Source organism: Equus asinus, chromosome 26, assembly GCF_041296235.1.
Source record: "Equus asinus isolate D_3611 breed Donkey chromosome 26, EquAss-T2T_v2, whole genome shotgun sequence".
NCBI lineage: Eukaryota > Metazoa > Chordata > Mammalia > Perissodactyla > Equidae > Equus > Equus asinus.
Window position 1 is genome coordinate 24441035 of NC_091815.1, and position 25372 is coordinate 24466406.

The following is a 25372-nucleotide window of genomic DNA, read 5'->3' on the forward strand; positions in this document are numbered from 1 at the left end:
GGGCCCAGTTCAAGTGTGCCTCCTGGCTCCTAAGGGAACGTGAGCGGCTTCTGATCCTCCTTTCCGGGAGGGACAGAAAGATTACATGTGCCGGGTCAATGGGTACAGATCAGAGAGTGAGACCGTGTCCATCTTCTCCAGCAAAGACACCGTGTCCAGCACTGCAGCCAATCTGAGCTACACTGGGGGAAGTTTGCCCACCCACTGTCATCACCCTATCCATACAGCCTTTGAGTGGCTCGGACAGATGCACTAAACAGGATATGAGAGGGACCACCACTCCTGCGTCCTTTGCGTTTGAAGATGGCACTCGCCTCTCGTAACCTCTGGGATGTAATGATTTCTAAAAACTTGTGGAGGCCAGGATGGAAGGGAGCAGTCTTAGAAGCTTCACCATGTAGCCTTTCCCCACTTAGCAGCTCCGTGAGCCAGACCTGGGTCAGGGCTCCCCTTCTTCCTGCCTCCTATGCCTCCCGCTGGCAGAAGGGTCCGGATGGCGCCTGGGTCCCCAGCATCAGCACCAACCCAGACCCTCTGCTCAGCACTTAGAGAGCCTGGGTCTCCCCCTTTCACCGGTGTGCTGTTCACACCCAAGGAGGTTGCCATTGGCAATGCTTTGCTACTAAACGTTGAGCAACTGGCTCTCTTTAAGAAAAGCTCTGATTTGTAGCATTTTCCAGCTTCTCTGGTGTAGACACCACCACCACGGCTGACATCAAGGCGCCAACACGCGTCCCTGAGTACGGAATTCGGAAGAGGCAGCAGCAGGACCTCGTGACAGAGCATTTCCATACAGACACGATAGACATGCTGTTGTCCTTTCCGAGGGCTGTCGAGACGAAGAACCGCGACCTGGGCACCTTAGAACGTCGGGAATGTATTGTCTCACCCTTCTGGCGTCCAGAAGCCCCAATCAAGGTGTCCGCGGGACACGCAGGTCCCTGTGGACTGTAGGCAGGATCCTTTCCCGCCTTTTCCCTCTTCCGGCGTCACCAGCCCTCCTTGGGGTCCTCGGAGGCACCGCTCCCGTCTCACCCTCGCTGTCACCGGGCCGGCCTCTCCTCGTGCGTCTTCTTCCTCTTTGAGAAGCAGAGCAGTCACGGGGCCTGGGGCCACCCTGAGGACCTCATCTTGACCGATTCCATCTGCAGTGACCCTATTTCCAAATGAAGTCGCATTCTAAGTACCAGGGGTCAGGCCTTCAACGTATCTCCTAGGGGGACACGCCAACCCATAAATAACCTCAAGGGCATAGATAATAGTAATGTATAGTAACAGGAAAATAATTAGGAAGTGATTTATGAGCATTTATTACCTTTGTTTTAATACAACTTTTAATTATGAGGTTATATAATTTAATTTTTAATGGCTTCGTTTAACAGTCAACTTATTAAATTTCTGAAAATTGAACAGTTGGCGCTCGTGAGTGGGACAAGCCGGCTCCAGCACCGCGGTCATGGGTCCCTCTGGGAAGGCCTGGGGAAGTCACTAGTGAGCACACTTGCTGCAGCATCCTAGGGCCATCCTCACAGGGGCCCGGCCTCCCCTGCCGTTTGGGATCTGAAAACCGACTCAGGTCTGCAATCGGGGCGAGGGCCCACGACTTCTTATTGGGGCGTTGGCCCTCAGCCTCGTCGTAGTCCATCCTCAGTTTCCCCGGATGCTATAAATCAGGACATGCTCACAGTGGCTGCCGTCTACCTTGCCGCTCGGAGGGTTACGTTCTCCTCGAGCTCCCCAGTGCCCTTCACGGGTCAGGCTCACTGGCTGCGGTCCAACCTTGCCGCTTGTCCCAATCATTGCGTCCAGTTTTCCTCTGGAGCCTGTGTCACCACCTCGTCTGTGTTATTTAGGGGTCCTACCATCGCCATCATCATCAGGGGTTCCAGCTTATGAAAGCATCCCCCGCCGTCAGCCCGGGCCCACGGAGGGAGCCACCTCGGAGTCTCCTGGTGACGCTGGCACACCCGTGCTGGCGCATTCCCTGTCACTCTGGAAACAGGCGTCATTCATGCAGCGTCTCCCGTGGACCACACAGCTGGGTGGGCCTCCAGCCTCACGTGACCCATCCCCTCCTGCTGGTCCTCTGGGCCTTCGGAACTGGCACCATGTCTACCTCACGGAGTGTGGGCCTTCACGTTTTCCGAGCATATTAACCCCATCTCCCAGGCTGCTTGCTGGGATGTTAAATGCTTTATCACAGAGGAATATTCTGGTATTGATAAACTGTTATGGGTTTAATTGTGTCCCCCTACGACGCCCCAAATATATATTGAAGTCCTATGACCTCAGAATGGACTTGATTTTTTAAATAAGGTTGTTGCAGGTGTAATTAGTAAAGCGAGGGCCATGCTGGCGTAGGAGGGACCCCGTAGTCCTATGCGACTGTTGTCCTTATAAGAAGACGGCCATGTGAAGACAGAGACACAGGGAAAGGGCAGTGGGAAGAAGGAGGCAGGGAGTGGAGCGTGCGGCTGCGAGACGAGGAGCACCAAGGATTGCCGGCACAGCATCGGAGGCTCGGGCGTCTTGAAACATCATTTATGTTCCTCTCTCCTTTTAAGTCACAGTAGCTATTAAAGCTCCACGAGTGACTTTTTATTTCATGAATTAATGAAGAAGCACATAAATTACTTTATCACAGTTTTAAAAAATATTTTGATAACTGCATTACAACAAAAATTGGATTCCTTTGTCTGGTGTATTTTCTTTTACTCTGTGTCGCCAGTGGAGACCTGTGTGTCTGAACCCTGAGACCCACCTGCAACGTGTCCCAGCATCTTAGACCTTATTTGTGAACCGAATACCCACCCTAGATTGCTGCTTCCAGATCCCTATTTGTTGTGAGTTCCCCAAAAGATGTTTACTCTTGTATTTTTTTGTACAATGTGTGAAAATAAACAATTTGTGTTTGACATTAGCCTTGTTTGTGTGTGACTGTATGAACGACCGCTGGGCTGCATACGTGCCTGTGGTCCTCTGAGTGTGTGTGTGTGGAGGGGAGGAGGCAGAAATGGGGAACGGGGGACACAGAGAGAGAGAAGGGGAGAGCAGGGGGACAGGAGAGAGGGGAGAGAGAGGGAGGGAGGGAATATGACAGGAAGGATGAGGAGTGAAAGGATCCCTAAGGATGCCTTCAGCCACAAGAAACGGAAGATTTCATCGCAGTGACTTAAACATCTCAAGAAGTCATTACACCAAGTAATAACGTGCCCAGAGGGAGGCTGTGGCTGGTCAGACCAGCGGGACAAGGGCTTATCATGGACCCAGGCTCTGTACCTGTGAGTATTTCTAAGGCTACGTGTCAAACCCGTGTCCGTGGTTCATTCTCCTAAACCTCCTGTGCTTCTAAACCTGGGGCGACTATGTCAGGGTGGAGGTCTCATGCGAGGAATCTCAGAGCTGTCACCTAAAAAGTTGTTGAAGTTCCACTGTGGGCTTTCTTTTGTGTGGACAATGGTGTCATCTGCAGTTTCATTTCTCCTTTTCCGATCTCTGTGCCTTTTATTTCCTTTTCCTGCCGTATTGCATTGGGCAGAACTGCAGTGCTACGTTGAATAAGATGGGGAGAGAGGGCGTTCTTGCCTCCTTCCCGATCTCAGACGGAAAGCATCGGTCTTCCACCGTGAAGTGTCGTGTTAGCTGCAGGCTTTCTGTAGTTGCTCTCGATCAAGTTGAGGAAGCTCCTCTCCATCCCCATCTTTCTAAGAGTTTCTGAAAATCATGAATGGTTGTTGAAGTTCAGCAAATGCTTTTTCTGCATTGATTGATATAATCACGTGATTTTCTTCTTGAACCTGTTTTGGTGGATTATGTGGATTCATTTTCAAATGTTGAACTAACCTTGAATCCTTGGAACGAACCCTAACAGGTCATGGCATATAATTCTTCTGATCTATTGCTGAATTCTATGAGCTAATATTTTGTTAAGGATTTTTGTGTCTGCACCTTTGTGTGAGATCACTTTTTAAGCCCGTCGAGGTAGGGCTTCTGTTACTCACAGCAGAAAGCATCCTTAATGATACCCGTGGACATGAAAGGAGTGACCCCTCAAAGTTGAAGAATTCTGGTTGCATGGGACGGCTCCGCCTCCTCCATTTCCCAAGACGGTCATTGGTAGGAAGCTGCCAAGTGTCCTTCTAGTCAGTATCCACCGAGGGCAGTGGAAGATGAATATTCTGGGGCTGAAATCTGGGAACCAGGCTCCTCCACTTATTCCCATCTATATCTGTGACATCACTGTTTCTTCAAACCTCTATTTCTTGAAGGTTTCACCCCAGCTCTTTCAAATCTTCTCTGCTTCCTCATAGCCACCATGCCACCACATCCTCTCTCTCTCTCCAAATAGATTACTTTGCCATCTGCCTCACAGAGGCTGCCAGGTAGCAATTCCTCACCATCTACACCAATCTCTTACCCGCCCCTACAGTCCTCTTGTTCTCCTGTCGTGATGGACGAGCTGACTTTCTTCCCAACTTGGGCCAGTGCCTCACCCTGGCCCCTCCTATCTCATGCCTCCATAAATTACCCCTCTCTTATCCTCTGTTTTTCAAAACTTCCTGGGAACAAAGCAAAGATGGCCACTTTCACCAGTCTTATTCAACATTGTACAGAAGGTTCTAGTCAGTGCAGGAAGGCAAGAAAAAGAAATAAAAGTCATACATAGCAAAAAGCAAGAAATAAAATTGTCTTTATTCACAAACAACATGATTGTCTACATAGAAAATCCTGCAGGATCTACCACAAAAGCTGTTAGAATTAATGCTTAATAATATCACAGGAAACAAGGTCATTATTTGAAAATCAACCATATTTCTATAGGCCACCAATGAACAATTAAACACTGAAAATGTATGAGTCCTACTTAAAATAGCCTCAAAAATACGAAACACTTGGGAATAAATCAAACAAAATACATGCAAGATTTGTATGCTGAAAACTAAGAAATATTAAGGAGGAAATCAAAGAAGATCTGAAAAACAGAGAGATAGACCATTTTCATGGATTGAAAGACTCGAAATTGTGAAGTATCGAGTCTTACTAAATCGACTTATAGATTCAATGAAATCCCAATCAAAATCACAGAGGGCTTTTTTTAACGTAAGTAACTGCTAAGCAGATACCTAAATTTATACGGAAAAGCTAAGAAAACAATTTTGAACAAGAAAACATTGGAAGACCCACACCATCTGATTTCTAAACGTACAACAAAGCTGGAGCTATCAAGACAGTGGTGTGGCATTGGCGACAGATAGATGTAAAGATCAATGGAGGAGACTAGAGTCCAGAAACAGATGCACACAGATGTGGTCAATTGAGTGTCACAAAAAGTGCCGAGGAAATTCAAAGGAAAACAGAAGGTGCTGAAATAATTGAGCATCCATATGCAAAAAAACCAAAGAAATCCTCTCATAGCATACTTCACACTGAGGACAAAATTAACTCAAATGAATCGTAGGCTTAAAGATAAACATTAAAACTATGAAACTTCTAGGAGAAAACCCTTGTGATCTTGGGCTGAGCAGAAATTTCTTAGATGGGACACAAAAAACAGAAACTATAGGAGAAAATCTTGATAAATTGAACTTCATCAAAACTAAAGACTTCTCTTGAAAGATACAGCTAAAAAGTAAAAAGCCACAGATTAGGAGAAAATATTTGCACACACAGACCTGATAAAGAGCTCGAATCCAAAGCAGAGAAAGAACTGAAGGGTGGGAGGCAGAATGTCCCCCCAAAACGTCCATGTGCTGATTCCTGGAGAGGCTGAGGGAGGTCGGAGCAAAACCAGGGTGGCTGGAAGAATGAAGGAAGGCCAGAGGGGGTGTGGGCGGATGAGAACACAGAAGCAGGGTACACGGCAAAAGGGACTTCGTCAATGTAACTAAGGTTTCAGACAATAATATAAAATAGGGAGACTGTCCTGAGTCTGGGGGGCCTGATTTTATCACGTGAGCCCTTCGAGCAGAGACCTTTCTGGGGCTGCGGTCAGGGAGACGTGACAGGAGGAGCAGTCAGAGATTCCCAGCGTGAGAGGGAGTCCACCCAGTGCTGCTGGAAGGGCCACAGGCAGAGCACGAGAAGGAACGTGGCAGCCTCCAGGAGCAAACCCCCATCCCTGCCTGACACCCAGCCCGGAACAGAGGCTTCAGTCCCCCCACTGTGAGGAGGATTTGGCCAACGACCTGGAGGGACCGAGAAGTGGACTCTTCCCAGGGCGTCCAGTAAGGAAGGCAGCCCGGACATCACCCTGGTTTTGACCTTGGGAGACCCTAAGCCGAGGACCCAGTTGAACACATCCAGATTTCTGATCTACACAAACTGTAAATAATAAATTTGTAAAATAAAATAATAAACTGCTACATTTGGGGTGATTTGTTATGGCGGCAAGAGAAAATTAATAAAATAAGAGAAAAATGGGCGTTTCCCTCACCTGATGATCTCCATTCATGTCACCATGACCCACAGAGGAAGGATCAGCTCAGCCTGAGTGATTTCTGGGGCCAAGGTGGGCCAACCTGGGACGTGCCCTGCAGTCTGAGCCGACCTCTGTCCCAGTCACGCTGCCTTTTCCAGAATGTTCTATCAATGGAGTCATACAGTATGTGGCCTCTTCCTGGCTTACTTTGGGAGTGGGTTAATAAGTGAGGAAGGGCAGGAGAGAAGAATGACAAAGTAGCACGAGGACACTTGAGGGGTTGATGGACACGTTACTATCTTGATTGTGGCGCTAGTTTCGCTGACGTAGTCATCTGTCAAAATTGATCTTCTTGTAAAGTTAAATATGTGCAGTTTATTTTATATCAATTATACCTCAATAAAGCTATATACAAAAAATAGGCAAAATTAAGACACAAAAGACAAGCCATAGACGGGGAGAATATATTTGCAAAACAATTATCTGATAAAGGCCTTTTCTCCAGGATGTATTTTTTAAAACTTAACTCAATAAGGCAAAGAACCGAATAAAAATGGGCAAAACTTTTGAACAGACACTTCACCAAAGCACATACGTGGATTGCAAATAACATGAAACCATGCTCGTCATCATTAGTCATTAGGGAAATGCAAATTAAAATCACAGTGAGATACCATTACTCATCCACTCTAATGACCGTAATTAGAAAGATTAAAAATAACTGGTGCGGGAGCCAGCCTTGATGGCCTCGTGGTTAATGTTCCATGCTTTCTGCTTCAGAGGCCAGGGGTCGGTCCGGGACATGGATCCACACCATGCATCTGTCAGTTGCCGTGCTGTGGCGGCAGCTCACATAGAAGAACTAGAAGGACTTACAATTAGGACATACAACTGTGCTTGGGGCTTTGGGGAGAAAAAAAAAAGAGGAAAGATTGGCAACAGATATTTCTCAGGGCCAAACTTCCCTGCAAAACAAACAAACAAATGCTGGAGAGTTTAGATACATAGCCGACTGATTATAGATAGAGTTTATGGATAGATAGGTAGAGTTTACAGGTAGATGAAGCTTCTGTACAGATAGACACTTGACACACAGATGGAGTTTATGTACAGATAGGTAATGTTTACAGGTAGATGGAATTTATGTATAGCTAGATGGAGTTTATAGGTAGATGGAGCTTATGGACAGATAGTTTATAGACAGAGTTTATATATAGATAAAGTTTATATAGATAGATGCTATATGGATAGATTTTATTAGAGATATGTGTATCTCCTACTGATTCTGTTTTTCTGGAAGAACCCCGCCTGATACACCTGATAAAGTTGTAGAAAAAAGAGTTTTAAAACTCTACATGAATGTTCCGCTTCTCGGTGGCCCAGGGTTCGCCGGTTTGGATCCCGAGTGCGGACATGGCACCTCTTGGCAAGCCATGCTGTGGTAGGCATCCCACGTATAAAGTGGAGGAAGATGGGCACGGATGTTAGCTCAGGGCCAGTCTTCCTCAGCAAAAAGACGCGGACTGGCAGTAGTTAGCTCAGGGCTAATCTTCCTCAAAAAAAAAAAAAAGAAACCAACTCTACATGAAAGTAGGAAAAAATAGCTGCTAGTCTCTGTTGAAATAAAATTTGAAATTATGAATAAAAACACATATTAAGCAAGGCACGGTTTCAGGTCCTGGGGATCCAACATAGATCAAGACAAACAGAGTCTCTGCCCTCATAGAGCTCACAGGCTGGTTGGGGCGCAGGGGATAAACAGACATACAAATAAATATATAACATCAAGCAGTGAATAGTGCCACACGGAAAACATGAAGCGGGGAAAAGGGATAGAACGGTCGAAGCAGTAGGTCAGCCAGCAGGACCTGGAGATGAATCGATACAGTACGGGGGGCCAGGGTGTGAGACAGAGAGACAGACAGACAAAGACAGAGACAGAGAGTGGGAGAAAGAGAGAGAGAGAGGTCAAGGATGACTTGAGGGTTACAAGGAAGCCTCAGTTTCATCAACAGGAGAAGAAGAACAACACTTCCGGCACAGGGTCCTCGGTGGGGCAGGTTGTGGGGGTTGGGGGGGTGTCTATACAATCATGGGCACAATGCATGTAGCACATCTCTTGGGCCACTGTCATTATTTATTATGGGGTGTGTTTGAACAGCTCATCCACACCCATCATCCTTGCTCTGGCACCCCAAAACCATACATGTGTCCCCCAAGATTCCAAGAAAGGCCTCCATCATGCCCCAATTTTTTTAAGAACATCAGCCCCCTTACTTTGTGCCCCCCACTAGGAAAACAGGGGTGACTCGTGGTAACTTCCTCCCCTCCCACCACTCAATGGGTTCTAAGCATTTGTCAGTCCAAGGTTCTCATTCCAGAAGAATTCCAGGCTCGCGGCTCTAGCCTCCTTTCTGTTTCTCTTTCACATTCAGTCTCCCGTCTGCCATCTGTTGGACACCGTCCACCTGGGCTTCCCCAGGGCTGCCCAAACCCTGATGGCAAATTCCAAATTCAGCTGGCGTATTTGCTTTACTGACATCAGCTGGGATTGTCCCTCCAGCCAGTCCAGGGTTTCACGGCCTTTGCTCGCTTTGCAATCACCTGGCAAACTCTAGAGATATTGATGTCTGGGCTGCAGTCCCAGAGATTTGATTGGTCTTAATTCTTACACTCTATCTGTGGTTCCCAAACTTTAACGTGCATCAGAATCAGCTGGAGGTCTTGCTCCAGATTCCTGGACCCCACACCCAGAATTTCTGATTCAGTAGCTCTGAGAATGTGCATTTCTAACAAGTTCCAAGGGGAAGCTGATGCTCCTGGTCCAAGGACCACACTTTGAGAACTGCTGATCCATACCAAGAAGAGGTAACATGTCATGGTTAAAACTCTTGCTCCTTAAAGGGTGAGCCACAGACCCTTGGCATCACCTTGGGAGAGTATTAGAAATGCAGACTCTCAGGCCCTATCCTCGAACTACTGATTCAGAAATCTATGTTTTTAACAATATCTCCAGGTGATTCGAGCCCATGTTAAAGTTTAAGGAGTGCTGAATTCTATCCTGGTTCTTCCTATTATTAACTGTGAGATTTGGAAGCAGCTTCTTGAAGTCTCAGTTTCCTCATCTGTAAAATGGGGGCAATAGTAATACCTGCCTCATAAGGTCACAGTCGAGAGTAAATGAGTTAATGTAAGTATAACAGTGCCTGGCATAGGAAATGCACCAAATAAATGTTCGCTATTTTTCTTATAGTATTATCCACTCTGCCAGTGTTTCTCATGTGCGGCCAAGGCTGGGAAACACTGAGCAAGGCTAAACCCTGCCCGCTGGGGCCCCAGGAGCCATGGAGATGTTTATAAGGTGTTGAAACAGATTGAAATGGAGATGCAGAACCAAGACAGAGGCCAGAGCCACAAAAACAGACAGTGGCAAAGTGCCAGAGACCAGGACCCAAGAAGTCAAAAGGTGAACCCAGAGTCCCCCATGGGGGAGACAGTCTCCAAGAGAAATACAGCCACAGAGAAGGAGCACCAAGCCTTCCACACCAGAAGTCAGAGGCAACGCTAGGTGAGGCCGACCGACCTCCCCTGACCAATGTCTGTCCATCCATCTGTCCATTCCTCTATCCATCCATCCACACACCCATCCATCCATCCACCCACCCACCCATCCATCCACCCACACACCCATCCATCCATCCATCCCTCTATCCATCCAACCATCCATCCACCCACCCACACACCCATCCATCTACCCACCCACCCATCCATCCCTCTATCCATCCATCCATCCATCCATCCACCCACCCACACACCCATCCATCCATCCATCCCTCTATCCATCCAACATCCATCCACCCATCCATCCACGCATCCATCCATCCATCCATCCACCCACCCATCCATCCATCCATCCATCCACTCATCCATCCATCCACCCACCCATCCATCCATCCATCCACCCCAATCCATGGCCCAGCCCTGACACTCCCCTCTCCCTTCCATGTCCTCGTCCCTTCAGTCCATCCATCCAATAGGTAGGACCACAGGTCCAGTCCTGGTCCTGGTGGCACCCTCAGAGGCCCACCACCTGGAAGAGACTGCTGCATTGTGAGGTTCCAGTCGCCAGGCATCTGAGAGAACAGAGGCCACCACCTTTGTGAGTCTCCCCCACAGGAGTCGAGAAGGCAAGCTCTGGAGTCAGGCAGACCAGGGTTTGACTCTGACTCCACCACCTACCAGCTGTGTGGCCCGGGGCAAATTACTTCTCTGTGCCTCAGTTTCCTCATCTGGAAAATGGGAAACAAAAGATGTCTGACTTCCTAAGACTCCTCTGAGGATCCAGGGGATAACACAGTGACATGTTGAGAACAGTGCCTAGTATGGGGTAAGCATTCTAACGTAGCCTTCGGGGTTCATGATTTCCCACTGGTCCCTCCCCTATAGGCTCACTTCCAGCCTCCCCCTCCAGGCACGCCTGTCTCTGGTCCTCGTGAACTCACACTCTCCCGGTTGGGAGATAACAGTGGTGGCTCTAACTATTGAGTGCACCCTCCCTCCCTTGTGCTGTGGGCTGAGACCTCCTCCTGCTGCTGTTCTCAGACCCACTCCCGCCTGAGGGACCGAGACAGTAAACACTTGGTCATAGGGCACACAGCAGGGGCTCATTAATGTTTGATGACAGAATACTTAGGGACTCGGTGGGTCGTGTTTCCCGCCCCGCCACAGGACCTGAAACCCGGGACCTGCTGCCACAGGTGAGCAGAGGCTTAAAAGATGGGATGTGTAAGGGGCAAAGCCAAGCAGGACAGTGGGGTTGGGTGAAGGGGCACAGGTGACTAGTGAGGAGACCCACAAGGTCAGGTTGAAGAAAGACTGTGAGGAGACGTACTTGAATGGCGCAGTTGGTGGGCACAGGCGAGGAGCAAGTCAGAGAGGAGGAAGAGAGTCCCTTGGGAGTCCTAACTCTCCTGCCTCACCTGGCCCCCTCACCTGGCGCCCTCACCTGGCTCTCCTCCCCAGCCTCCCTCCCTCCCCCAATTTCCCTCCAACTCTCTCTCCTCACCTGTCCAACACCTGGCCCCCCACTTCTCAGCTCTCCTTATCCCGTGGTCCCTCCCCTCAGCTGCCTTCCTACCTGCCCCCTCCTCAGTCGCTCCTCACAGATCCCCCTCCACCGCTAATCCTGCCCTTCCGTCTTTCTCATCTGTCCCCCTTCACTCATTCTCCTCTTGTCCCCTCTTCTGTATCCTTTTTGCTAGCAGGGGCTTCCTGTTTCCCACCCGGGACCCCTCGATGGCTCTCAGGGCCAGGAAGAGACATGGGGGCAATGGGACGTCTCAGATGTGCGCAGGCAAGGAGCTGCCGAGAAGGCAGCATAGGATGGAGGTCGTCGGGGGGTGGGGTCTGCGGGTGGGATCTGAAGTCCATCCCAGCAGTGGGCAGTCCAACTCCTCTCCCCCGAGCTGAACCAAAGAGCCCCTTTCTGCCCATCTCCCACTCTCTGCCCTTGAGGACATGCCCCTGTGTGTGCCTCTAGGATCTCCCGCCCTGCAGTGGGGGTCCTGAGAGACACGTCAGAGAACCCAAGGTGGCCCAGGAGGCACCTCGGGAGGTGGGGCAGGGTCCCCTGACTCAGCTCCTCCCACCCCCACCTGAGAACCTGTGCCTTGCGTTCCTCCCAGGAGACCTACCCCGATCCCAGGATAGGTTCCAGTAGCTTTGCAAAGCAAGAAAAGCAAATTGCAGAAAAATGTACTCCGGATAATTGACAGCACTTTTCTAAAACCAAAAATAAAAATGTGTGCTGTGGATCTGCATTTGATATGAGTGTACAGAGAAGCTGTGAGTTCCCAGTGGTTGTCTAAGGGGGTTAGAGTGGGAGAGGGAGGGGTGGAGAGGGAGGTACAAACGAAAGGGGAAAAAATGTATGAGCCGAATGGAAAAATACGCATGGGATCAGGTTTTTTCTTTTAGTACATTTTTATCAACTTTAACTTTAAAAAAAAGTTTATTTTAATATACTGTAGACTTACAAGAAGTTGCAAAAATACTCCGGAGAAGTTCTCTGTATCCATCATTACATAACTGTAGCGCATTCTCAAAACTAGGAAACTGACATTGTCGCAAAACCATTAACTAGACTGCGGACCCGACGGACTTCACCGGCTTTCAAATGCACTCCTTCTTTTTGTGTGTTTTTGTGTTTAACTCGGTGACATTTTATCATGTATAAATACCACAATCCAGACACAGAACTGTCTCCTCGCCACTAAGAAACGCCCAAATGCCACCCCTTTATGGTCACACTTCCCTCTTCTTCCGTTGCCCTTGACAACTACTAATCTGTTCTCCATCTCTATAATTTTGTCACTTCAAGAATGTTATATAAATGGACTCACATAGCATGTCACCTTTTGAGACTGGCTTTTTTCATTCAGCACAATGCCCTTAAAATCCACCCGAGTTGTTGTGTGTGTCGCTAGTTCCCTCCTTTTTATTGCTGAGTACTATTCCATTGAATGGGTGTGCCAACAGTGAATATTTAACTGTTCACCTGTTGAAGGGCATGCAGATCATTTCTAGTTTTGAGTGCTGCAAGCTACTAATATTAATTAGCTTAGCTAGTATTAAATAGTTCAATGGGCTATCGAAGCTGCTATGAACATTCATATCAGATTTGTGTGTGAACACAGATTTTTATTTCCCTAGGATCAACGCCCATGAGTGTGATTATGGAGTCATGGGGTATAAGTGTACATTTAACTTTTTAAGAAAGTACCAAGTATTTTCTAGAGAGGTTGCACCATTTTACGTTCCCAGAGTTTGGTTTCTTCGAATCCTCACCAGCATTTGGTCCTATCAGCCTTATTATTTTTAGCCATCCTAATAGGTGTGTCGTGGTATTTCATCATGATTTTAATTTGCATTTCCCTCGTGGTGAGTGATACTGACATCTTTTCTTGTGTTCATTTGCCACCTGAATATTCCCTCTGGTGGAATGTCAATGTCTTCTGCCCGTTTTCTAATCGGATTTTTGCATTTTTTAATTGATGCATTTTGAGGGTTTTTAAATATATTCTAGATCTAGCCCTTGTCAGAAATGTGGTTTGCAAATAGTTTCTTCCAATCAGTTACTTATTTTCTCATCCTCTTAACAGAGTCTTTCAGAGACTAAAAGTGTGTGTGTGTGAGGAAGATTGTTGCTGAGCTAACATCTATGCCAATCTCCCTCTGTTTTATGTGGGATGCTGCCACAGCATGGCTTGATGAGCAGTGCTAAGTGGGTGCCTGGGATCCGAACCTGTGAATCCAGGGCCACCTGGCCACCAAAGCAAAGTGTGCGAACTTAACCACTACACTACCTAGCCAGCCCCAAGAGTAAGAGTTTTTAATGTGATGAAGTCCAGTTGATCCTTTTTGTTTTTTTTAAATAGTCATGCTTTTGGAGTCAAATCTAAGAACTGTGCCTAATCCCAGATCACATAGGTTTGCTCCCGTGTTCTCTTCTAAAAGTTGACAGTTTTCTTGAAGATCTACGGCCCATTTTGATTGATTTTTATTGAAGGTGTGAGGTTGAGGTCAAGGTTCATATTTTGCCTGTTGATGTCCAGTTGTTCCAGCACCATTTGTTAAAAGGTCCTCCTTCTTTTACTGAATTGCTTTTCCATCTTTGTCCACATTCCTTTGGGCATACTCATGCGGCTCCATTCATGAGTTCCCTCTTCTGTTTCCATCAGTTTCTGTGTCTGCTTCCTCCAGTCCCACACCATCCAGATTACCATCTAATAAGCCTTGAAATCAGGTGTGTGATTTTTCCAACATTCTTCTTCTTCTTGAATATAATTTAGTTGTTCTGGTTCCTTTTCTTTTCCATATAAATTTTAAGACAAGTTTGTGTATATATACTAAAGCAGTCTTGGATTTTTGATAGGAGTTGCAATGAATTATAGAGCAGTTTGGGAAAACTAACATCTTCACAAGGCTGAGCATTCTGGTCCATTAACACAGTATGTCTCCAGCTTTATTTAGAGCTCCTTTGATGCCTTTCATCAGGATTTTGTAGTTTTTGACACGCAGATTCTATTCATATTTTGTTGATTTATACCTAAGTGGGGTTTGTTTAGTGATTGGAAGGTATATTGCATTTTTAATTTTGGTTTTCAATCATTCGCTGCTGGAATAAAGAAATATAATTGATTTTGTGTGTTCACCTTGTAGCTTGCATCCTTGCTAAACTCACTCTTTACTTCCAGGAAATTTTATAGTTTCCTGGTGGCTTTATGCATAGACATTCATGCCATCAACAAAGAGAGTTTTGCTTCTTCCTTCCAATCTCTATGCCTTTTGTTTGTTTATTTATTCAGCCTTATTGCACTGGCTAGGACTTCTAGGACTAAACATAGTACTTAACAAAGTAAGAGTGGTGAGACCTCACATCCATTAGAATGGCTGCTAGTAAAAAAATAAAAGAATGTAACAAGTGATGATGAGAATGTGGAGAAATTGGGACCCTTGTGCACTATTGGTGGGAATGTAAAATGGTGCAGCCACTGTGGAAAAACAGTATGGCGACTCCTCAAAAAATTAAAAATGCTGCATAATCCAACAATTCCACTTCCGGGCGCATACCCAAAAGAATTGAGAGCAGGGATTCAAACAGATATTTGTACACTCATGTTCATAATAGCCTTATTCACAAAAGCCGAAAGATGGAAGCAACCCAAGTGTTCATCGACAGATGAACGGATCAACACAATGTGGTATACACATACAATGGAATTTTATTCAGCCTGAGAAAGAAAGGAAATTCGGACACATCTACAACATGGAGGAACCTGGAAAATATTATGCTAAGTGAATAAGCCAGTCACAGAAGGACAAATACTGTGTGATTCCACTTATATGAGGTACCCAGAGTGGTCAAATTCATAGAGACAGAAAGAATGGCAGTTGCGAGGGTCTTGCGGAAAGGCAAATAGGGAGTGACCATTTATTAGGTACAGAGTTTCAGTTTTGCCAGATGAAAAGAGTTCTGTGGATGGATGGCGGCAATGATAGCACAACAATGTGAATGTATTTAATGCCACTGAACTGTACCCTTAAAATGGTTAAGATGGTAAATTTTATGATGTGTGTACTTTACCACGATAAAAATAAGAAGAATAGTGAGAGTGGGCATCCTTACCTTGTTCCTGATTTTAGGGTGACAGGTTTCAGTATTTCACCATTATGAAGCTAGCTGAAGGTTTTTCATAGAATCTGTCGAGTTGAAGTTTCCTTTTATTCCTAGTTTGCTGAGAGTTTTTAATCAGAGATGGATGTTAGATTTAGTCAAATGCCTTTTCTGCCTTGATCGATATAATCACGTGATTTTTTTTTCTTTAGCCTGTTAATATGGTAGATTCCACTGAATGATTTTCAAATATGGCACCAGTATTGTATTCACGGAATAAACCTCCATTTTGTCATGGTGTATGATTTTTTTAAAAATATAAAACATCTTTACTTGCTTTGGATGACTATTCTTCCAGTAAGATTAACTTTTTCCCCCTCAATTGCAATAACAAATATATAAAGTAAGATTTTCCATTTTAACCATTTTTAAGTGTGCAATTCAGTGGCACTAAGTACATTCACAATATTGTACAACCATCACCCCCATATCTGTTTCCAAAACTTTTCAACACCCCAAACAGTCACTCTCTACATCTTAAGCAATAATTCTTCCTTCTCCCGTGCTCCCAGCTCTAGGCAACCGCTAATCTACTTTCTGTGTTTATGAACATAGGCATACAAGTATCTTTTTGAGTCCCTGTTTTCAATTCTTCTGGGTATGTACTGACTTTTTATATGTGTTTTTATTGCTGGATGCAATTTGCTAAATTTTTAGGTGTTTTTTTTTTTTTTTGTCTATGTTCACAAGGAATACTAGCCTACAATTTCCTTTTTTTTCCCCTTTCTTTCTTTCTTTTTGTTCTGTCTTTGTCTGATTTTGGAATGAGGATAATGCTGGCCTCATAAAATGAATTAGAAGTCTTGCCTCCTCTTTTACTTTCTGGAAGAGGTTGTAAAGAATTGGTGGTAATTTTTCCTTCAGTTAATGGTTGATAGCGTTCTACAGTGAATCTGGACCCAGAGATTTCTTTCCTGGAAACTTTTTAATTACATTTCTTTAACAGTTAATAAGATTATTCACCTTGTTTCTTTCATCTAAGGTGAGCTTTGGTAGTTTGTGGTATTTGAAGAATTTATCCGTTTTGTCTAAGTCATAGAATGTGTACAAGTAGAATTGCTTGTAGTATTTATTTCATTTTAACGTCTGTGAGGTCTGTAGTGATATCTCCTCTTTCATTCATGATCGTGGTCATCTGTGTCTTCTCTCTTTTTTAATCCTTCGGTCTTGCTAAAAGTTTGTCAATCATCAATATTTTCAAAGAACCCATTTTTTATTTTATTAATCTTCTTTACTGTTTTTCTGGTTATTTCATTGATTTCTGCTCTTATCTTTCTTATTTCTTTCCTTCTGTTTCCTTTGGGTTTATTCTTTGCTTTTTTTGGTTTTTTTTTAAAGATTGGCACCTGAGCTAACTGTTGCCAATCTTTTTTTTTTTCTGCTTTTTCTCCCCAAATCCCCCCAGTACATAGTTGTATATTTTAGTTGTGGGTCCTTCTAGTTGTGGTATGTGGGATGTTGCCTCAGCATGGCCTGATGAGTGGTGCCATGTCTGCGCCCAGGATCCAAACCGCCAAAACCCTGGGCCGCCAGAGCAGAGTGCCTGAACTTAGCTACTTGGTCACAGGGCCGGCCCCTATTCTCTTTCTTACTAGTTTTTTGAGGTGCATGCTTAGATTGTTGATTTGAGAACTTTCTTCTTTTTCAACCTAAGCATTTAATGCTATAAATTTCTCTCTAAACACTGCTGTCCTTTATCTCACAAATTTTTATACGGTTTATTTTCATTTTCATTTAGTTCAGTGTTTTTTTTTTTTTTTTTAATTTGCCTTGAGATTTCTTCTCTGACTCACGGATTGTTCAGGAGTACATCGTTTAATTTCCAAGTGTTTGGAGATGTTCCTGTTGTCTTTCTGTATGGATTTCTAGTTTGACTCCATTGTGGTCAGGGAATACATTCTGTATTAATTCTTCTGTATTTGTAGAGGTTGGGTTTATAACCCAGGATATGGTCTATCTTGTTGAATGTTCCATGTGCGCTTGAAAAGAATGCATATTCTAGAGTGGTTGGGTGGGATGTTTTTCAAAGATCAATCAGATCCTGTTAGTTGATGGCATTGTTCGGTCTACTAAATCCTTGTGGATCTTTTGTCGAGTCATTATGACAGAGGGATATTGAAGTACCCAACCATAATTGTGCATTTTCCTATTGCTCTTTTCTGTTCTGTTGGGTTTTTCTCAACGTGTATTGAAGCTCTGTTATTTGGTGCATAACATTTAGGATTATTTTGTCTCCTTGGTACATTGATCTTTTATCCTTATGTAGTGTCCTTCTCTGTCTCTGATCATTTTCTTTAGGAATTTCCTCAAGCCTACTTTATCTATTATTTGTATAGCCACTCCAACTTTCTATTGATTCTTATATCTTTTTCCATCCGTTTACTTTTAACTTACCTGCGCCATATATTTGAAATGGATTTCCTGTAGACACATCATTTTTTAAAACATTTTCTGCCAATCTCTGTCTACATATAGACCATTTACATTTATTGTAATTATTGCCATGTTGGCACTTAAGTCTGCCATCCTTTCTTTCAGTTCCTTTTTTTTTTTCACTTTTCTGTTTCCTTTTTCCCGCCTTCCTGTGGATTACCTGAATATTTTTCCTGTTTTGTTTCACTTTATCCATAGCATTTTGTTTTTTTTTTTTTTTTTAAAGATTGGCACCTAGGCTAACAACTGTTGCCAATCTATTTTTTTTTTCTGCTTTATCTCCCCAAACCCCCCTGTACACAGTTGTATATCTTAGTTGCAGGTCCTTCTAGTTGTGGGATGTGGGACGCCGCCTCAACGTGACCCGATGAGCGGTGCCATGTGTGCGCCCAGGATCCAAACCGTGGGCCGCCGCAGCAGAGCGCGTTAACTTAACCACTCGGCCACAGAGCCGGCCCCTGTTTTGTTTTTTTACTGAGGAAGATTCACCCTGAGCTAACATCTGTTGCCAACCTCTCTCTCTTTTTGTATGTGAGCTGCCGTCACAGAATGACCACTGACAGAGGAGTGGTGTAGGTCTGCACCCAGGAACTGAACCAGGGCCGCCAAAGCAGAGTGTGCCAAACAGCCACTAGGCCACCAGGGCTGCCCTTCTATAGTGTTATTGAGTATATCTCTTTGTTTAAGTGTTTTTTTTTTTATTGGTTGCTCTGTGATTTCAATACACATATAACTGATCACACTGTAATTGTATTGACATTTTACCACCTCACATGAAATGTAGGAACCTTATCATTATTTAGATCCCTTTACCCTCTCTTCTTTATAATACATAAATATCTTAAATATCTTTTTAAATACATTGAGAATAACATCAGGCAGTAGTATAATTTGCTTTCAAACATCTAATATTATTTTTAAAACTCGAGAGGGGGATAGTCTATTGTATTTAATTACATACTTATTTGTTCCGTAAGCTTTTCTTCATTCCTGATGTTCTAAGTTTCCTCTGGTGTTCATTTTATTTCTGTTTGAAGAACTTCAGCAAGTCTTTTAACATAGGTCTGCTGATAACAGATTCTCTTAGTTTTCTTGATTTAAAATGTCTTTATTTGACCTTCTTTCCCAAAGAATAGTTTCGCTTGATAAAGAAGTCTGGGTTGATAGTTCTTTTCTCTCAGCACTTGAAAATGCGCCCCTTCCTCCTGGCCTCCGTGGTTTCGGAAGAGAAGTCCACTGTCAATCAAATTATTGTCCCCTATAAACTGTAATGTGCCATTTCTCTCGGGCTCCTTTCAAGATTCTTCCTTTGTCCTTGGTTTGATCTGTGTCGAAGTTTGATTATGATGCACCCGCATGTGGATGACTTTGCATTGACTCTGTCTGGGGTTCACTCAGCTTCTTGAACCTGTAAGTTTATATAGTTTGCCAAAGGTGGAATGTTTTCAGCCATTATTTCTTCAGATATTTTTTTCAGACCTAGTTTTTTTTCTACTTTTCTTCTGGGAATGTCAATGATGTGGATGTTAGAACTTTTTTCATTGTCCAAAAGTTGCCAAGGCTCCTTTTGTCCCAAAAGTCTTTTTTAATTTTTTAAAATCTACTTCTCTTTTGTTCGGACTTCAATCTATTTACTGTCTATTGTTTAGGGTGGATAATTTCTATTGCTTTATTATCAAGATCATGGACTATTTCCTCTCTCATCTCTTGTCTTCTATTTACTTCTTCCAATGAGTTTTATTCCAGTTATTTGTATTTTTCAGTTCTAAAGTTTCCATTCGGTTCTTTATGTCTTCTCTTTCTTTGCCAAGACTTGTTCTTTTTTAATTTGTTGCAAGAGTGTTCATGCTTTCTCCTTGAAGCATTTTTACAACAGTTGCTTTAAAATTCTTGTCAGGTAATTCCAATGTCTGTGTTTTCTTGGTATTGGAATCTATTTATTGGTTTTTCCCATTCTATCTAAAATTTTCCTGTTTGTTTTTGTTTTTGTTTTTGTTTTGAGGAAGATTAGCTCTGAGCTAACATCTGCTGCCAGTCCTCCTCTTTTTGCTGAGGAAGACTGGCCCTGAGCTAACATCCATACCCATCTTCCTCTACTTTATATGTAGGATACCTGCCACAGCATGGCTTTTGCCAAGTGGTGCCACATCCGCACCCAGGATCCAAACCAGCGAACCCCAGGCCGCCAAAACGGAACATGCGAACTTAACCACTGCACCACTGGCCGGCCCCTTTCTGGTTCTTGAGATGTCAAGTATAATGAATTATTTTCTCTTGTATCCTGGACATTTGGGATATTATAATATGAGACTCTAATTCCTTTTTTAAAGTGTTACTGCCAGGACAATAATCAGAGCTCTGTTTACACATTCCCAGTGCTGGTCACCATACACAGTGGCCAAATTACGATTTTTGGAGTTTTGGAATATTAGTTACATAGTAATGGTAACCATAGGCGCGGGCACACACACACACACACACACACACACATTTGTATATAAGAGGAATATTTGTGTGCATATATAATTCTTTTGCTCTCTGGGCGCCAGAGGCATGGGAGCAGTAGAGTAAAAATGGCTCTGTGGGGTCCTTGGTAGGGTGGGGATTAGAGGTGATAGAGCCCCAGCCATCCTCTGGGGGATCTGAGAGCCGAACTGGGTGTCTGACATGGTGCATGCACGTGGCTGGCAGTCGATGCGAGTGAGGTGGGAGCGTGGTGGTCTCCAGGCAGTCATCCTTCTCACATGGCAGCTGGCCTTCCCCAGGCTGAGAATCTCAAGAGAACCAAGCAGAAGCTGCCTCGCCTTTTCTGACACAGCCTCAGGGGTCACGCAGCACGGACGGCGACTTGGGCTTCTACGGCCAACCCAGATGCAAGGGAAAGGGATGGGTCCGCTGCTCAGTGGGGAAGGGGTTGAAGATTTTGAAGACATATTTTAAAACCACTATAGTCTGCCCTCTGGTCACAAATTACTTATATTCTTTCCATATGCAAAAGACACTCCTCTCTTTCCACAACCTCAAAAGTCTCATTTATTTTGCATCAGGCTCATAGTCAAAGTCCAGGACCTCGTCGTCTAAATCAGATCCCGGGGTCGAGGAGGCCACACCTTTGTGGGGATACTCGAGCACTTCCGGAGGGAAGGAAGCAGATGCCACGGTTTGGGAGAGCAATAGACGAGAATTTAGAACTGCGCTGCTAGTCACGTAGAGCAATGAAATTTAAATTAGAGAGAAGAGAAAGAAACTGACAATTCATTTCCTCCGTTGCGCTAGCCAAATTTTTTTTTTTTTTTAAGATTTTATTATTTCCTTTTTCTCCCCAAAGCCCCCCGGTACATAGTTGTATATTCTTCGTTGTGGATTCTTCTAGTTGTGGCATGTGGGACGCTGCCTCAGCGTGGTTTTGATGAGCAGTGCCATGTCCGCGCCCAGGATTCGAACCAATGAAACACTGGGCCGCCTGCAGCGGAGCGCGCGAACTTAACCACTCGGCCACGGGGCCAGCCCCTGCGCTAGCCAAATTTTAAGCAGTCAGCAGCCACATGTGGCTTGTGGCTACGGTATTGGATAGGACAGACATAGGACACTTCCACCCGTGCAGAAAGTTCTATTGGACAGTGTTGACTAGACAATATAAGGACAGGTATGCCCTGTGACCCTGAAGATATGTCTCAGTTTGAGGTCTCCCAAAAGCACACTCTGAGCCAAGGGTACAGGTGGTTTATTTGGGAGCTACCCCCAAGAAACACAAGTGAGTGGAGAAATTTGAGGAAAAAGCCAATAAGCAGTGCAGAGTCTGGACCAGAGCGAGGCAGCGAGGCATCCAGCACACTTACTGGAAGCTGAGCGTGAGGGCCTCCTTAAATTTTGCATCCTAGGTACCTTGGTTCCTCACCCTGGTCCCAGCCCAGAAAGGGTGACTGCTGTGCACAACCAGAGCGCCTTCCTCCTGGGGACCCTCCGAGGCCCTGAGGCATCATGGAGAGCATGCCTCAGTAGTGACCCACTGAGGAAGGGGGAGGCAGAAGTATTTATTCCCTGGCTGGTTGAAGATGGCCCCTGGGGGATTAATCTCAGCACTTCCAGTCTGTTCTGCCCACAGACGGGAGAAAGACCTCAGGTGGAGAAGCAGAAAGATACAGGCACATAAGGTGGGAAACTGTCACCACGTGCGGGAACAGCCCACCAAATCTACAAGCGAGCGAAAAAATGAGCTGAGGGGGCATGGGGTGCGAGGCGACACCAGCTGGGTGCGTGTCCTAGAAAACCGCTTAGAAAGGAAATGCGTGAGCCTTGTGGTGATGGGCAGCTGGAGGCGACCTAAGTGTCCATCACTGGGGGACTAGGTAAGCACAACTGACTTGTGGGCACACCATGGAACACAGTGTAGCAGTCAGAAACAGCCAACTTGATATACACCCCTATGTGGAGAGATCTAGACTGTTACATTAAAAAAGAAAAAAAGGAGATACAACTAGATTTATAGCATAATCTCATTTATGTAAATTAGAAACATATACGCACACGAAATCACAAATGATAAAGATACATCTTTGCAGCTCTGTATCAAGTGTATTAAAGGGGTGCCTTGAGGGGCAGGGATGGGAGTGGGGACAGGGCATGGGGTGGGGTAAACCCTCAGAGGGTCTTTCGTGGGCGGGTCGTGACTCTCTCTTATGACCTGAAGAGTGTGATTAATAACTTTCTGCGCCTAAGGGCCAAGAAAAAAATAAAGGAATGAAAAATAGGAAGTCCGTGCACGTCCCAACAATTCCCCACCCGCTGCACAGTTGTTGTTACCGCGGGGGGTGATGATGGCAAAGCAGCCAGACTCTGCCTGCCTTCTGGAAGCCTTCCTCACTGCCTTCTCCCCAGGCAGCCCCTCCGGCCCCAGCAAGTTCTCTTGCCCCCAACGAGTAAGGAGGTCCCTCCCCTTTCACGCTCCCCAGAGAGAGAGAAAGGAGAGCTGGGCGTCTGTGACTTTGGCTGTTTATAGAAGCAGAGGTAAGCACATGGGACTCCGTTCAAATCCCAGCTCTGCCATTAACCAGGTGAGGGACCTTAGGCAAGGCACTTGGGCTTCTGTGCCTCAGTTTCCTCACCAGTAAAATGGGGCTGATCACGAAAATAACTAGTCACGGGAATGTTCGGAGCGTAAGACGAGTGAGTTCGTGGAACACGCTTCAATCAATGGAGGAAACTCCGTCTGTCACTCAGGCAGCCGCACCCACCCACCCCGGGCCCAGCCCTGCCCTTCTGTGACATCTTCCTGTCGCTCTACCTGCCTCAGCCTCAGTCAGGGGCTTTCCAAAGTCCCAGGGACTCCTAACTAGGCTCAGGGACTTGTCAGGCTCCCTCTTGGGGTTTCCGTTTCTTTCCTTCTCCTCTCACCTGGCCCCGCCCACACCTGTGAGCTCACCTGGCTCAGCGGCCGGCCCCACCCACTCGTGCGTTTTAAGTCAAAGTGGAGGTTGCAATTTCCATTTGCCTTTTCGGTTCCACACACAGATTGCTCATTTGGCCTCCTTAAAAACCGAGCCATGCAGCCGGGGGAGCTGTTGCGATCTGGCCATGGCTGCAGTGCGGATCCTGGTGCTGGTGATCGCGGGGCTGGGCTTGGCCAGGGCAGGTCCCGTCCCCACTTCCAAGCCTGCCACCACCCAGAGGAGCTGCGACATCGGCAGGTTCAAATCTCTGTCTCCGAGTGAGCTGGAGGCCTTCAAGAAGGCCAAAGATGCCTTGGTGGGTCCCTCTTGTTGTGGGCTAACCTGGAGCCCTCCTACTGTAGCGGACCTGCTGTCCTGCTATGGTGGGCTAACCTCTCTCCTCCTGCTGTGGGCTAGCCTCTAGCCTTTCAGCTGTGACTAACCTCTATCCTTTCTGACGCCTTCCTGCTAGACCTTCATCCTGGCTGCCATGGGCTAGCCTCCAGCACTCCTACTGTGGGCTAACCTCTGCTCTCGCTCTCTAGGAAAACTCGCTGGAGAACTGGACCTGCCGTTCCCCTGTCTTCCCCACAACCTGGGACCTGCGACAGCTGCAGGTGAGCTGGGAGTCATGCCCGCCTCACCCTCCCCTGGCCTCTCTCCCTGTATCGTTAAGTGGCCCCTCAACTGCTTCCCTCTCTCTGGCCTCTCCTCCCCTGTCCTGTGCCTCTGTCCGTCCTCAACTGGTCCCTTTTGATCATCTCCCTGCCTGTCTGCACCTCCCTGTCTCCCCCACCTGTCCCGCTCACCTCTACGCTTACGTACTCCCTTCTCCCTTCTTTTCTCCCCTCGGTCAGTCCCCCACCCGTGCGCCTTGCCCTGCCCAGCTTGTCACTGTCCACTCTCCACACCGATTCCCTCTTCCCCTCTTCCCTGTCCTCCTTGCCACTGACTCTGACCTCTGTCCCTCGGCCACTCTCTTCCATGGTTCTTTTCCCAGCACACGCTCCTCCCTCACTCACCCTTCTCACCTACGCACCCAAGTGTCCCCCTCACCTGTTGTCTTCTCCTCCTGTCTCTGCAAACCTCTGTGACCCCCACGATGCGCCTCTCCCTCACCCCTCACCTGTCTCTCCCCTGCCTCCCCTCTCTCGTCTTCATCTCCACTCTTCCTCATGTGTTCCCTCTGCCCTGACCCATCGTGAGTGCCCTTGTCACCTGCCCTCCTCCCCTGTGCTCCCCTCCTGTCCCCACTAAACTGGGCCTTCTCGCCTACCCTTCCTACGTCTCCACCCCAGCTGCCCCTCACCTGTTCTTTCTCACCTGTCCTCAGGTGTGGGAGCGCCCCGTGGCCTTGGAGGCCGAGCTAGCTCTGACACTGAAGATCCTGGCGATGGTGGCTGACTCGTCCCTGGCGGACATCCTGGACCGGCCGCTTCTCACGCTGCGTCACATCCACTCTGAACTCCAAGCCTGTGTGAGTGCTCGGGCGCCCAGGCTGTGTGTGTGGGCTCTGACCCCCCATCTGTCCCCCTCTGGCCCAGGCCCCGCCTCACACACCACCCTCCTCTGCCCACAGGTCCCTGCTCGGCCCACAGCAGGTCCCAGGCCCCGGGGCCGCCTCCACCAGTGGCTGCACCAGCTCCACGAGGTCCAGAAGAAGGTGAGTGACTGGGAGGAGAATGGACGCCAGAGCCCTGGGTAAGGGGGAAGGCTGGGGCCCGGGCAATGGGAACCACTTTCTCTTCTCTCTCCCAGGAGTCCTGGGGCTGCCTCGAGGCCTCTGTCACATTCAACCTCTTCCGCCTCCTCACACGGGACCTGAATTGTGTCGCCAGCGGAGACCTGTGCCTCTGA

The 25372-nt window shown here is 46.5% G+C and overlaps 1 protein-coding gene across 1 annotated transcript; it reads left to right on the top strand.

The window, feature by feature from the left end:
- The first annotated feature begins 23660 nt into the window (after positions 1 to 23660).
- Positions 23661 to 25372, top strand: LOC106843266 (interferon lambda-1-like). The gene is made up of 5 exons (XM_014860214.3): positions 23661 to 23831; positions 24061 to 24132; positions 24849 to 24992; positions 25095 to 25178; positions 25274 to 25372. Exons 1-5 carry the CDS (start codon positions 23661 to 23663, stop codon positions 25370 to 25372), a joined length of 570 nt encoding a protein of 189 aa, XP_014715700.2.